Genomic DNA, 13924 nt, shown 5'->3' on the forward strand with positions numbered 1-13924 from the left:
CGCTGGCGAGGCCGGATCTGATCATCATTAGACCTGTAAATTAAAAAATAGTTTAAAAATTTTAAAAATAGTTTAAATAAATCCCAAAACATAATAATTACGAAAAAATAGTTAAAAATGTTTAAAATGTTAAATAATTACCAAAAATAGTTTTCATAATATTAAAAATGTTTAATAAATATAGAAATTTATATTTTACATATAAAATAAAAAAAAATGTTTTTAAATATTATATAAATGATTTTTAATCTTAAAAAAAGTTTATAGATTTTAAAAATGTTTAATAAAATATAAATGAATTTTAAATGTAAAAAATAGATTTTATATACAAAAAACGTTTTCAATATATATATATAATTTCAAATTCGATTTATAACCACAAAATTATAAAAAAACTAAAATCTACCATTCACCCTAACAAAATCTATAAATCTACCATTCACCCTAAAAATCTATAAATCTCATTCCAAAATCATCAAATCTACTTAAAAACCATACAATCTAACCTAAAGAGTGGGATAGGGTTCTTACATGATTATGGGGAGGATTAGGAAAACCTATCTGTCCTCGGAATTTCCTCGGAATTTTCCTTTAAAAAAAAAAAAAAAAAAAGGTCGACGCTAGTCTGTTTCCGAGTCGTCATCACCAGATGAATCTGAATCTGGATCTTGGTGAAACTCTCCAATCACTGGTTCATCCTCTACGTGAACGGCGGCTTCTTCTCCGAAGTCGGTTAAATCGACTACAAGGCCAACTCCACCTAAATCTTCTGCTGCACTTAAGTTGCCGGCTGTGCTTGGTTGTAGTGGGTCTTCCAGCTCAGAACTTCCCTGAACCTCGCCTCTCGGGTTGAGTCTTGTAACAGTAACCCATGGATCATCTCTGTTCCTTACCCGGGGTACTTGATATAACAAACTGATCGGCCTGAGAAGCAAGAATGAAAGGATCATAATATTGCAGCTTCCGTCTTGAATTTACTGATGTAACACCAAATGCATCTGTTCTCACACCTCGATCTGGAGTGTTGTCGTGCCAGTCACAATAGAAACAGTACAGCGCAATCCAACCATGCCCAAATACTTGATTTCCAAAATCTCATTTATGTGTCCGTAGTATACATCATCTCCTGATGCAGAACAAACACCAGCATCGTAAGTCGTACTCGAACGTCTCCTCTTCTGAGTTGTGAATGCATATCCTCGAGTACAAAATCTCGGATATGACTTCACAACAAAGTTTGGTCCAACGACCATCTCGCGTATCCAATCGTCAAATGTTTCACCTCTTGCCAAACCATCACTCACATAAGTAAACATCCATCCACAAATTCTCTCTGCTTCATTTCTTCTAGTTCGTCCTCTGTGGCGTATCTATATTCGAACCGCTTTTCTGCCATGAAAATCCTTTCATATTGAAGAACATCTTCGCAGTTGGTGAGTAAATATGTTTGCAAATGACTGCGCTCCTGATCAGTAAGTCGACGGTCCTTTGGTTTCCGCTAAGTCGTCCAACGTCTGTGAAATGTCTGGAACCTTCCAATGATATGTTGCCCGTTCGCCTCTATCATCATGCCGAGCAGGTCTTCTGTTTTTGGTCTGAACTTCTGCTGGAAAGTAGTACTCGGCAAAGTTTGAAGTTTCTTCATTGATCATCTGTGCGACTAGACCCTTCCACCCTACTTAAATTTTTCACCATCTTCTTCAAATGGAACATATACCGCTCATACAGATACATCCATCTATACTGCACAGGACCACCAAGTTCCAATTCTCTACCAGGTGAATAACAAGATGCTCCATAACATCAAAAAATGAGGGAGGAAATATCTTCTCAAGGTTGCACTGAATCACAACTATGTTAGTCTTCAAATTTTCAATACCTTCAAGCGTCACTGATCTTGTGCATAAATCGCGGAAGAAACCACTTATCCCTGCAATTGCTTCATGAACATTTCGTGGTAATAGTTCCTTGAAGGCAACGGAAGGAGGCGCTGCATCATTACATGGCAATCATGGCTTTTCAAGCCAGTAAACTTTCCTTCCTTTCTGTCGATACAGTTACGCAAATTAGATGCGTAACCGTCTGGAAATTCCACATCGTTTGAAATCCAGTCAAAGAACGCATCCTTCCCGCTGCATCAAGTCGGTATATGGGAAAAGGAGCCTACCACTCTCATCAACATGAAGTTCTGAACGATCACATATATCGACTAAATCGAGTCTTGACTTCAAATTATCCTTTGTTTTACCTTGAACATTAAGGATCGTGTTCATGAGATTGTCAAAAAAGTTCTTCTCAATATGCATGACATCTAAATTATGCCTTAGTAGATGATCCTCCCAGTATGGCAGATCCCAAAATACTTTTTTTTTTTTGTTTAGTAGGGTTCCACACCATCTACCGGAAAACGCTCATGTCCACCGACGTCTGGCGTCCTTTCTGCACCAAAATCTCTAAGTTGTGTCTTCAAATCTTTCCCACGAATTTCGGAGGTGGACTGTCAAACACCCTCTTGTTCTTCGTAAACAAATTCCTACTTCTACGATATGGATGATCTGGTGGTAGAAATCTCCTGTGACAGTCAAACCAACACGTTTTCCTTCCGTGTTTAGTTGGAAAGCATCAGTGTTATCTTGACAATATGGACATGATAGCCTTCCATGCGTTGTCCATCAGATAACATACCATATGCTGGAAAATCACTTATTGTCCACATTAGTACTGCCCGCATTTGAAAGTTTTCTTTACACGAAACATCGTATGTTTCAGCACCTTGAGCCATAGTTGTTGCAACTCATATATTAGTGGCTGAAGAAACACATCAAGTGATCTCTTAGGATGCTCTGGTCCGGGAACGAGAATCGAGAGAAACAAAAACTCTCGTCGCAAGCACAAGTTTGGGGGTAGGTTGTATGGTGTAAGAATGACTGGCCATAGAGAATACTGTCTTCCACTCTTGCCAAACGGGCTGAAACCATCAGTACATAATCCAAGGTAGACATTTCTTCTCTCATACGCAAAGTCGGGATACTTTGATTGGAAATGCTTCCACGCTTTTGCATCTGAAGGATGTCTGATCTCACCATCTGTTGAGTGCTCCGCATGCCATCTCATTGGTTGCGCTGTGCGTTCAGACAGATACAGCCTCTGCAACCTTTCGTCAAGGCAAATACCACATCCTTTTATATGGTACTGGAACTCTTCCACTCGTATCTTTATAACGAGGCTTCCACAAAATTTGCATGAAACCCGCTGTTCATCCGCCCTCCAATAAATCATGCAGTTGTCTCTGCATACATCTATTACCTGATACGATAAACCAAGACCAGCTACAAGTTTCTGAACCTCGTAGTATGAGCAAGGAGCTACATTATCTTCGGGTAGAATACCTTTTACATAATCAGCAATCGCATCCACACAGTCTTCAGCCAATTATAATCCGTCTTAATGCCCATCAATCTTGTAGCAGATGATAAAGCTGAATGACATCTCTGCAACCTTCGTAAATGGTTGCTTTCCAGCATCCAACATATCATAAAATCTCCTAGCTTCGGCATTGGGTAAATCTTCCCCTCTAAAATGATCATTTACCATCTGCTCAGTACCTACACCGTAATCTACATCCGTTCTAATTGGATCTTCTAATCTAACCGCTGGCTGAGGTTCGCTAGTACTACCAAGTTCATAATCAGTTTCTCCATGATGATACCAAATTTTGTAACTTCGTGTAAACCCACTCAAATATAAATGAGTCCAAACATCCCATTCTTTAATAACTTTTTTATTTTTACAATTAGAGCAAGGACATCTTAACATACCTGTTTTTGCTTCCGGTTGTCGGTTGGTGAACTACCCCATGAATTCGGTTATACCTTGTTGGTATTCTTCCGTAAGCAATCTCGTGTTCGGATCCAAATGAGGTCGATCGATCCAAGAACGAAAATAATTTGAAGAAGACATGTTTTTTATGAATCAAATTCGTGTGTAAAGAAAGTGAGAGGGAGGATGGAGGATGAAGAATGTGTGAATGAAGAGGAAGAGGGGTGCTTGTATTTATAGTGAAATCCTGCCGACGGTCCGAGGAAATTCCGACGGAATTCGATGCAAACGGCTAGTTCGTCGGAATTTCCTCGGAATTTTTAAATCCCCCAACGGCTCTCCAACGGCTCTCTAACGTCTATAATATTCGGAATTCATCGGTTTTTTCCGAGGAATACTAGTTTCCTCGGTATTCCGTCGGAATATTCCGACGAAATGAATTTTCCTCGGAATTCCGTCGGAATATTCCGACGGAATTCCGAGGAAACAAAATTTTGTGTTTCCTCGGAATTGCCTCGGAAATGCCTCGGTATATTCCGAGGAATTCATTTTCCGTCGGAACGTCCGTCAGAATACCGCTGTTTTCTTGTAGTGGTGTGGATCTCTAGTCTCTGCGTATGTATGTATATATATACAAAAGGCTTAAGCTCTTTCCTTGACGTTGCATGAAATGCTCTTTGACTTTTTACAGATAAATGTTTTACATGCCATGAGCTCCATCAGCATTATCTGAAGTGTCATTTTGCACAGAAATAATTGATTTCTTGCATGGTTTGTGTGTTTCCATTTTATAAATAGTATGTTTTTGTCGCTCTCTACTAAATTGTAACCCAAAACAAAAGGTGGGACTGTCTTTGTAAAAGCGGCAATGCTAGGACACACATGTTTTTTGTGAAATGAACAAGAGGAAAAGACATGGAACCATGTGTGAATGAAGCTCATGAGTTTCCACCTCTTTAAATATCTTGGGAGAAGACAAGTAATGTGATGGTGATGAAACTTCGTGAAAGTGTGTCTATATAAAGATATGAATGCTATTATATGTCTTTATCTGTGAATAGCTTCTTGCCGTTATTTCATCAAATATCAACAATTCTCTCAAATAGTTTTTTTTCAAGTTTTGTCACAAAAATAACTTAAAAAAAATACCAAAATAGACTTTATATTTTGAAAATTTTAATATTTATTTTTTCATTTTTTAATTGAAATCATATCTTCAAAACTCCATCCCTTAACTCTAAGCCCTAAATTTAGATTAATTAACCCTAGAGTATAAATATACTTTTACTCTTAATAAAAAAAATTTGGTCATGTTCTTTTTAAAAGCTATTTTTGTGACAAAAACTTAAAAAGACTAACTCGATTTTATTCTAAATGGAATCAAAAATAATTTGTGGTTCAGTATTAAATGGACCAATCTAAAACCTTATATTAAAATCAAAAGCTTAAGTGAATAGCAAGTTAGCAATACATATTATTATTTATGAAAATATTCTACATATAAATTAAAGAATGGTCTAAAACATATAAATAAATGAAAATAAAATATTAATCAGTTACTATAATTGAGTTGTGTTATAAAATGTATAATGTGCATAAATTTTTTACAAGATTATTGTTATAAGTTCTTAAAAGTTAATTGTTATGTTCATTTTGTTTCGATAACTTTATTTATTTTCCTATGCTCAAGTAGATGAAGAAATCATATAGTAAGGTCCCTGTGAAGTAATTGTCTGATAGGTCAATGATTTGCAGCTGCCGAAACCAAGAAGGTCCTTGTGGATTATATTGTAACGGCCCATGAAACTCGTTTGCCCTGAGGATCAGGACTTGTAGGCAGGTCCGGTCTGGAATAATTGTGGACTGGAAGCCCAAAACAATTAGGACCTATTACATAATAAAAATGATGAAAGTAGTTGGCTGACTTTGAACCAGTAACTCCAGACATACAAATATAACTTTAAACCAACTGCTCTACCGGAGACTTTGAGAAATTGATGGCCGAAAATTTACATATTCTGAACAGGGCCGGAAGCCAATGCTTCTTTGGCTTGTACCCAGGGCCGGTACTGCTTGTAGGTGTTTAGGGACTGCAACCAGAATGGGAAAGTGTCGTTGAATCGATTGTGTTCCACGTTTAGAACCTCCAGAGCAGAGCAGCTAATCAAAGATCTTGGAAGTTTCCCCACGAAATGGTTGTGACCAAGATTGAGTGACCTCAGACTGGTGGCGTTCTTGAATATATATCTGGTAGGCTTCCAGTGAAAGTGAAGTGATTATCACCAATGTCTAAAACTGAGAGAGACTTGGCAGTGAGATTCCAAAAAACACTCCGGAGCTGATCAGCTAAATCAATAGTTCCAGAGAGGGTATGGTGTGAAGAAGAGAGTAGAAGGGATAGTTCCAAAGAAAGAGTTTTGGCGTGCTTCGAAATTTTCCAAGCTGGAGAGTGAACTGATATTTGGAGGAAGAATCCCTGTGAACTGATTGTAAGAGAGTGATAGATATGTCAGCTTTGTAAGATTGAGTAGTGCGATGGGAAAGTTACCGCTAAGCTTATTGGAATCAACATCTAAGCTGGTCAACTGGTTCAAACGTCCAAAAGAAGGTGTGGGAGTTTCACCACCAGAAGTGTTACCAGAGAGGTGGATATTGCTAAACGAGAAAGGTTTCCAAGTGAAGAAGGAATCAAGCCACTGAAATTGTAGTCGTGGAGTCTCAAAACATTCAGATGCTTGAGGTTACTGATAGAATTAATCTTTAGCCTGAAAAGGCTGCTACTCGAATTAATCTCTCCCTCAAGGGAATTCACACCAAGGTCTAGCCCGATCACTACCCCGACGTGTTATCCGAAAAGATTGTTTGAACCCGTTCTTTAACTCTAGAAGAGCATCCCTCTGGTCTTAAAGGCACAGATGGATCCTCAGATGCGCCTACAAAATCTGCAATAAAGAGGAGAAAAAAGAGAGAGAGTGATACTCACTGAGTTCCAAGAGCCTTCCATCTTTCTCTACAGTGTAAACTAAGGTCAGTGACTGAGTTTGTAGAGATTAAGAACCCCATCCCAATACTGTTTTTAATAGGAAAATGTATAAGTTATGCTTCTACCAATTTATGCAAGGAAGGAAACAGATTGCTATCCAAATGCTATGGTTGTGCAGTGCTCATACTAATATCAATTAGGCAATGCATAAAGAGAATTATCGTGTTATAATTGCATGGGAAGATATCAGTACGTTGATTTGGCCTTAGAGATTTATTCATGTGACCAAATAGTAATAACATTGATTCTTTAGTCATTACATTTGGTCGTTGATCAAAAAAAAAAATCATTACATTTGGTCATTTCACAAACTGTGCTCTCTTCTCCATCAAACCCATTTCACATAGAAATATCTTCTGTTACATTTGGTCAACGTGGACATTTCTACAGCAGTTTTCAGTGCAAAACTTCTCATCAAGAAGAACAAAGAACCAAGACGTGGTGTGCTTCCAAACCGAATTATTATTATTTTATTTTATTTTTTGGTTAGACCAGTTAAATAGCGACTAACACTAACCTTGTGTTTGTGTTTGTCCCAAACAAAAAAACTAAGCTTGTGTAATGAATGTGATGTATAGTATGTGTGTTATAAACGTTCCGGAAATTAACAGAATGTTTCAATCTATGTAACATTATGATTTAGTCACCGAGTGAATTAACGAGCAGAGACCCATATTAGCAAAAACATATCGAAATCATTGGGAAAATATTACTTATATTAAACAAGAGAAACTTTCGTTGGGATATTTCGTCGAACACCTTAAGTACTAACTTAACAAAGCAACTACACCTAATCAAACCAAGTAGATTGCTCATTGAAGAACCAATCAAGCTCTTTCGCCACGGATTCTCCTCGCGAGCTGGATATCCTTCGGCATGATCGTAACCCTCTTAGCGTGAATCGCGCAGAGATTCGTGTCTTCAAACAACCCAACGAGGTAAGCCTCTGCAGCCTCTTGTAAAGCAGCCACAGCGCTGCTCTGGAACCTCAGATCCGTCTTGAAATCCTGAGCGATCTCGCGGACCAGACGCTGGAAGGGGAGCTTGCGGATGAGAAGCTCGGTGCTCTTCTGGTACTTCCGGATCTCCCTCAACGCCACCGTTCCGGGACGGAACCTGTGCGGCTTCTTCACTCCTCCGGTGGCCGGAGCTGATTTCCTCGCCGCTTTGGTCGCGAGCTGCTTCCTCGGGGCTTTGCCTCCGGTTGATTTCCTGGCGGTTTGCTTGGTACGAGCCATAACGAAATCAGATGGTTAATGTGAATGTGAGATTTGATTGTGAGGAATGAAGAAGAAGATGAGTTGCTTTTATTATGAGTTTTGTTTAACTTTAGTCCGTTGGATTCGGAAGTGCTATCTACGGCTGATATTTTTAAGATGTCGATCTGCGTGTTCTCTTGTTAACCAATTAAACAGGCCACGTCATGTTAAGCATTAACCCATCCGCGTGATGTTACTATGGACCAATTAAAATCATCGTGGCAAGACCCCACGGGACCTTTACCGCTTACTTCCAAAGAGTTTAAAAGTTTTTCGCGCCACTCTGAAATTTGGGCCATGAAATTATTTCAAAAGATGAGTATATACAACATAATAATGGTCTCATGTGCGATGAGTTCATAAGAAATACGACATACTCTCTCCATTTCATAATGTTACATATTTTAGAAAAAAAATTTGTTTCAAAATGATTTTTTTTATTTATTTACAATGCGTATTTTATCAATTAGTAATGATTAATTGCAAGTTTCAAAAAACTCAATTGTGTTTGGATTAGAACTATGTGAAAAAGATAATTACAAAAATTATGCATATATAAATAAAATTTAATATATTTTATTAATATGTGTGACAAGTTTAAAATGTGTATTATTCTGAAACATATGAAGTATTTATTTATACGAGCCTCTAGACCAACTATTTATTTAAAACAATTTGTAAGAGCAAAATAACGTAATAATGTGCCTTCTGAGAGCATCTGGACTAATATTGTGTTGGATCCTAACCCACCCTCCGGCCACCCTCCAACAGGTCTTAGCTCTAAAGTTGATATGGATGTTGTTTGCAGCCAGAGGGTCTTTGTGGTTTCGTGGATAAGATTAAATAGGATTGGATCCGCCAATTTCTCAGAGCTGCAACCTCGTCGAGGAGACAGTTGGATATGGAAGAAGTTATGCAAGCTAAGATCAAATGCCAGACTTTATTGTATGAGAGGTGCGCGGGGATCACAACTGGCTTTTGGCATGATAATTGGACGGATCTTGGTCCCTTGATTCATCTCACTGGTGAGCGGGCCCGGCAGTCTCGGGTATGCATAAGACGTGAAAGTGGCAGATGCAATAGTAAACGGTGAGTGGTGGTTGAGTGCTTCTCGTAGCAGGAATTTCGTCATCACCTTGCTAAAACAGTGCCTCCCATCGCCTGATCCTATTGTGCAGTCATCTACTGATGACACTTACTTTTGGAAAGTGGGAAATGATTCCCCTTCAAACCGCTTCTCTACAGCAAATACATGGATTGCTCTTCACCATGCTAGACCTTCAATCTTTTGGCACTCGCATATATGGTTTAAAGGTAGAGTCCCAAAACATGCATTTATCTCATGGCTAGTTGCTTGGAACAGACTAGCAACGAAGGATAGATTGAGAAGATGGGGACTCAATATTTCATCGAGCTGTTTGCTTTGCTAAAGAGCTGATGAATGCAGGCAACACTTGTTTTTTTACTGTGTCTTTAGTGCTGAGGTAAGGAATTACTTTTGTTCCCAACTCAACTTGGGCCTCCGGTATTGTTTGATGATTGTTTGCGATGGTTAAAGGCTCCCATTTTGGATGCTAATAGCTTCTCATTATCAAATGATCTTTCAAGCGGCCATTTATTCGATACGGAAGGAACCGACTTCATATAAGTATTTGTAGACCTGCTCAAGCTATTATTCAGGATGTGAAGAAGACTCGATCCAATTAATTGGTCAGATGCTGTTAACATAAAGTAAAGCTATGAATCAATGAATATGATATCATTTCAGGCAAAACCCATAGTGTGTTTAGATTTGTAGAACACGAAACAAGTCAATTATTGTATGTATGTGAACTTGTAATTGATAACACATTGAATCATATCCAAGTAGAAGAAGATTTGTGCCTCTCACGATAAAGAAGACGAAGACATTTCGATGAATCAAACCATAAAAATTTAACCACTGATATTTGATTTGTACTTATAGCAAGATTATAAAGCCATGTTTATGAAATCAAAATTTGGAAATCAGATCATTATATGTGCATAACAGCAAAACAGAAACTTGATTTCTTCTGATTTATTCATAGATTGCAAGTTGATAACATCTGAAAAGGATTTAAATCTTTGAAATCTGTATGAAATTGTCAGTTTCATGCTTGGTGAAACCAAATGAAAACCTACAAACCTAAATAAACGAAGAAATGGTAAAGAGACAAAAACGTATTGATATTACTAATAACTTTTTCCTATCCTAAATGAAAGTTAACGTAGAGTTTGTTTTATTTGGTACTAGGTTTCTGTCCGCACTTGCGGGTTTAATAATTTTACAAAAATCTATAGATAGATATTTTATGAATTAAAAACATTAGAATAACTTATTTTTATGATGTTGAAATATTTACTAATTAATTAAATATTAAAAAAATTATATACGATAAATTTTAATTATTTTAATAAAATATATTCTATTACGTAAAATAAATTTAAAACATTTATATATACATAAAACTATATTCATGGATTTATGTTAATTTTTAAAATAATATGATGTAAAATATTTTTGGATAACATAATATAGAATCTTTTAGATAATGATGATTATCAGACTAATGAAATTCAATTCTAATTAATGGGTAAGTAATTATATATTAACAAATATATTCTAATTGTTTATTAAGGGTAATAAGAATTTTAATGCTTTAACTTTTAACATGAGGAAGAAAACTACTTTGAAAATAATATTATAATATATTTTTTATTTATTTATAACTTTTCAGAAATTACCACAACGAGTGATTTTGATTGTCCTAAAATTTTATCTAAAAAGATTGATAATTCATTTTATCTTATGTGATATATATATATATATATAATAGGGTCGGGTGGGTTAATATTACTAAACCAAATATAATATAAACGTATATATAATACATTAACTCTGATATTATTAAAGTAAATATAATATAAATTTAACTATGATATTATCGCAATAAGTTTTTATTATCCTCAGGATAGTAATAAATTATAAGCTAAATTACTAAATGATCAATTAAAATTAATTAATAACTAGATCTCGACCCGCGCAACCGCGTGGATTTTTGTTTTCATTATTTGTATATAAATATTTTGTTTTCAATTATAAATCGGTATATTATAATATATATGTGTCTATCAATTTTTAAAACCTAATAAGTTTACTGTATATTTTTTTCATTGAATAGATTGTTTCAAACTTTCACATGTATATGTATCTTCTTCTATATATATATTTTCAGAATATTATTTTCATTATTAAACTCGTAACTATATATATAAAGATTAGTAAAATATTGTTTTATTGTCATATTCAAAGATATTGTAACATTTCACAAATTTAGAAAGTTTTTTTAAAATTAAACTTTTCGCTTCATTGATTTATATTATCGAGTAAATAATTAAACATTAATTTTTGTTTAATTTTTAAAATAAACTATATAGTTTAATTTTTTTTCATTTGTTTAAGATAGTAAAGATTAATCATTGTTAGATAATATGATTTTTGTTATTTAAAAAAAATATTTATAATTTAAATGTAACATCGACAAATATTTAAATATTTAGCATATAGGGGTATAGTATTACAACATTAAATTATATATATTTAATTTATACTATCTATAAATCTAATGGATCATCTATTATTTAAATTCAATTATTGATAGCCCAATAAAAATTTCTCGTAAACCAAAATTTAAATGATAAGATTATATATTAAATGTAATATGAGTTTAGAAATATGTCCATTAGGTACATTTTTAAAAAAAATCATACATGAATCAAGGTTGTGACTTATGTTTTAATATATAAGATTGAAATAAAATATGACTAAACCTAAAATTATAGAGAACATGACAAATCATCACATTCACTTTCTCAAAGTATATATTAAGCCATAAGATATATATATACATAGGCCATTATGTTTTTAGGCCGGCCCAATTTAATTAAATTTTAGTAAACTATTATATAGTGTTTTACACACAAAAAGGCCATTGTAATTTCACTTTTGTGTAATTGTTTTAATTTTTTGATAAAAGAAATATTATTTTAAAAATTGACTCCCTTGCTTAAATGTTGTATATATGTATATATATATATATATATTTGTTTTACTTCAATTCAATTGTTTGAATAATATATCAAATGCTAAAACCATCCATAAAGTGGAATACACATATATCAAGTAAAAAAATAAACTTTTTAAACTAATTATCCTCTAATATTATACCTAACATCTATTTAATTATAACAATACAAAACTAGAATATAAGTTACTAATTAGTATATTATTAATATGAAATTATAAACTATATATACAAAGTAAATTTAAAGTTTGCTAAAAATATTATTTTATACTTTAAATTTCTCTCTTTCTACTTTAAATTTCCTTTATTTCTACTTTAATTTCTTTCATTTTAATTTTAAAAGAATTATATTTTTTTGGTAAGTGTTACAAGTTTTAAAACTATTTAAATTATAAATCAATGTGTGACTCATATAAAAGTGCAAACTAGCTTATCATAACCAGTTTAAAATGTGTATACGCAAGTACTCTAAAATGACAAATATACCTAATGTCTAGAAGATTGATTTGCAGATGAACTACTTATTTGGTCCTTTTGTTCTGGTACCATTAATTTCATTGGTCGATGAACCATTTACCTGGTTTCCTTGAGAGTTTGTTTGATTACAACAAAAAATACTATTGATTTTTAAACAATAAATATATAATGATTTATCAAACAATAAAACAAATAGATAAATGAAATTAAAAATAAACAAATTGAAGAAACCTTGTAGTTTGTGATTCTGTTAAAGCTCGTGACTAAATACTAGTTGCTTATGTATGTCCACGCATTCAACATTTTCACGATCTTTAGTCAGTAAACAAGAACAAAGAATATATATTGACATGCAAGTACAAATTTGATCGGGGATGGAATGCACAAATAAAAGATTAATTAGAAAAATAAATTTTCGTCATTGGTGTAGAAAACAAATGACTACAACGAAATGGTTTACAAATCTTTTACATCGGTATAACAACAACTTTATGAGAAAACATGTTAGGTATAGTCCACTACAAATACGTTTTCACCAACCATTTCACTTTTACTCAGACATTCGTCGTTGAATAATTATAAAGATGATCCTTGTAAAATACTCGTTATTTTACAACTGAGTTAAGACGAATCACGAAATTTCACTCTAGTGATCTAGTCGTAGAGTCGTCGTAAAATTACATGTGTTTTAGGTAATAATATCCTTGTAAATTTATTTGTACTTTACGATGAATTTGTTTTTCCACGTATTTACTCGTTACTTACGACAACCAATATTTCTCGTAAATGCTTCTAGTTATGCGGGTGTTCTTATAGTGTTTATATATTATATCATATACATTATCGGTCTGGAACAAGGCAAATGAACTGGTCGCTTAGGAATCAATTCTAGTTGTATGTAAAATATTATGGAAAAATTATATAAGAATACAAACTTTATTTGAGTGTAAAACATTATGAAGATAGAAAAAATGTCAGCTGTGACATATATCACATGTTACATACGTTTTGTTTGAACTTCACAAAGCCATTTTACCTTCTTTGCCAATATTAACATGTCTCAAATATAGACTCCTTCTTTATCGGTGTTCCATCAACCAATCTCTCAAGAATCTTCCTTCTCCCTCTCTCCTTTGCTCTCCCTCTTGCCAAACTTAAAAAGTTTCTATCTATTCCCAACTGAATCAAAACAAACTGATTCGGTTGTCAATTTGAATAAT

General features: G+C 34.1%; 1 protein-coding gene across 1 annotated transcript; it reads right to left on the minus strand.

Moving 5' to 3' along the window:
• Positions 1 to 7557: 7557 nt before the first annotated feature.
• On the minus strand, positions 7558 to 8151 carry LOC125596395 (histone H3.2). Its single transcript, XM_048771544.1, has one exon. It carries the CDS (start codon positions 8098 to 8100, stop codon positions 7690 to 7692), a length of 411 nt encoding a protein of 136 aa, XP_048627501.1. The 5' UTR covers positions 8101 to 8151; the 3' UTR covers positions 7558 to 7689.
• Between the last annotated feature and the right edge of the window lie 5773 nt (positions 8152 to 13924).

Source organism: Brassica napus, unplaced genomic scaffold (assembly GCF_020379485.1).
Source record: "Brassica napus cultivar Da-Ae unplaced genomic scaffold, Da-Ae ScsIHWf_1203;HRSCAF=1722, whole genome shotgun sequence".
Taxonomy (NCBI): Eukaryota; Viridiplantae; Streptophyta; class Magnoliopsida; order Brassicales; family Brassicaceae; genus Brassica; species Brassica napus.

Excerpts from the sequence above, each read along its gene's own strand:
- LOC125596395 (XM_048771544.1), bottom strand. The coding sequence starts at position 8,100 with ATGGCTCGTACCAAGCAAACCGCCAGGAAATCAACCGGAGGCAAAGCC.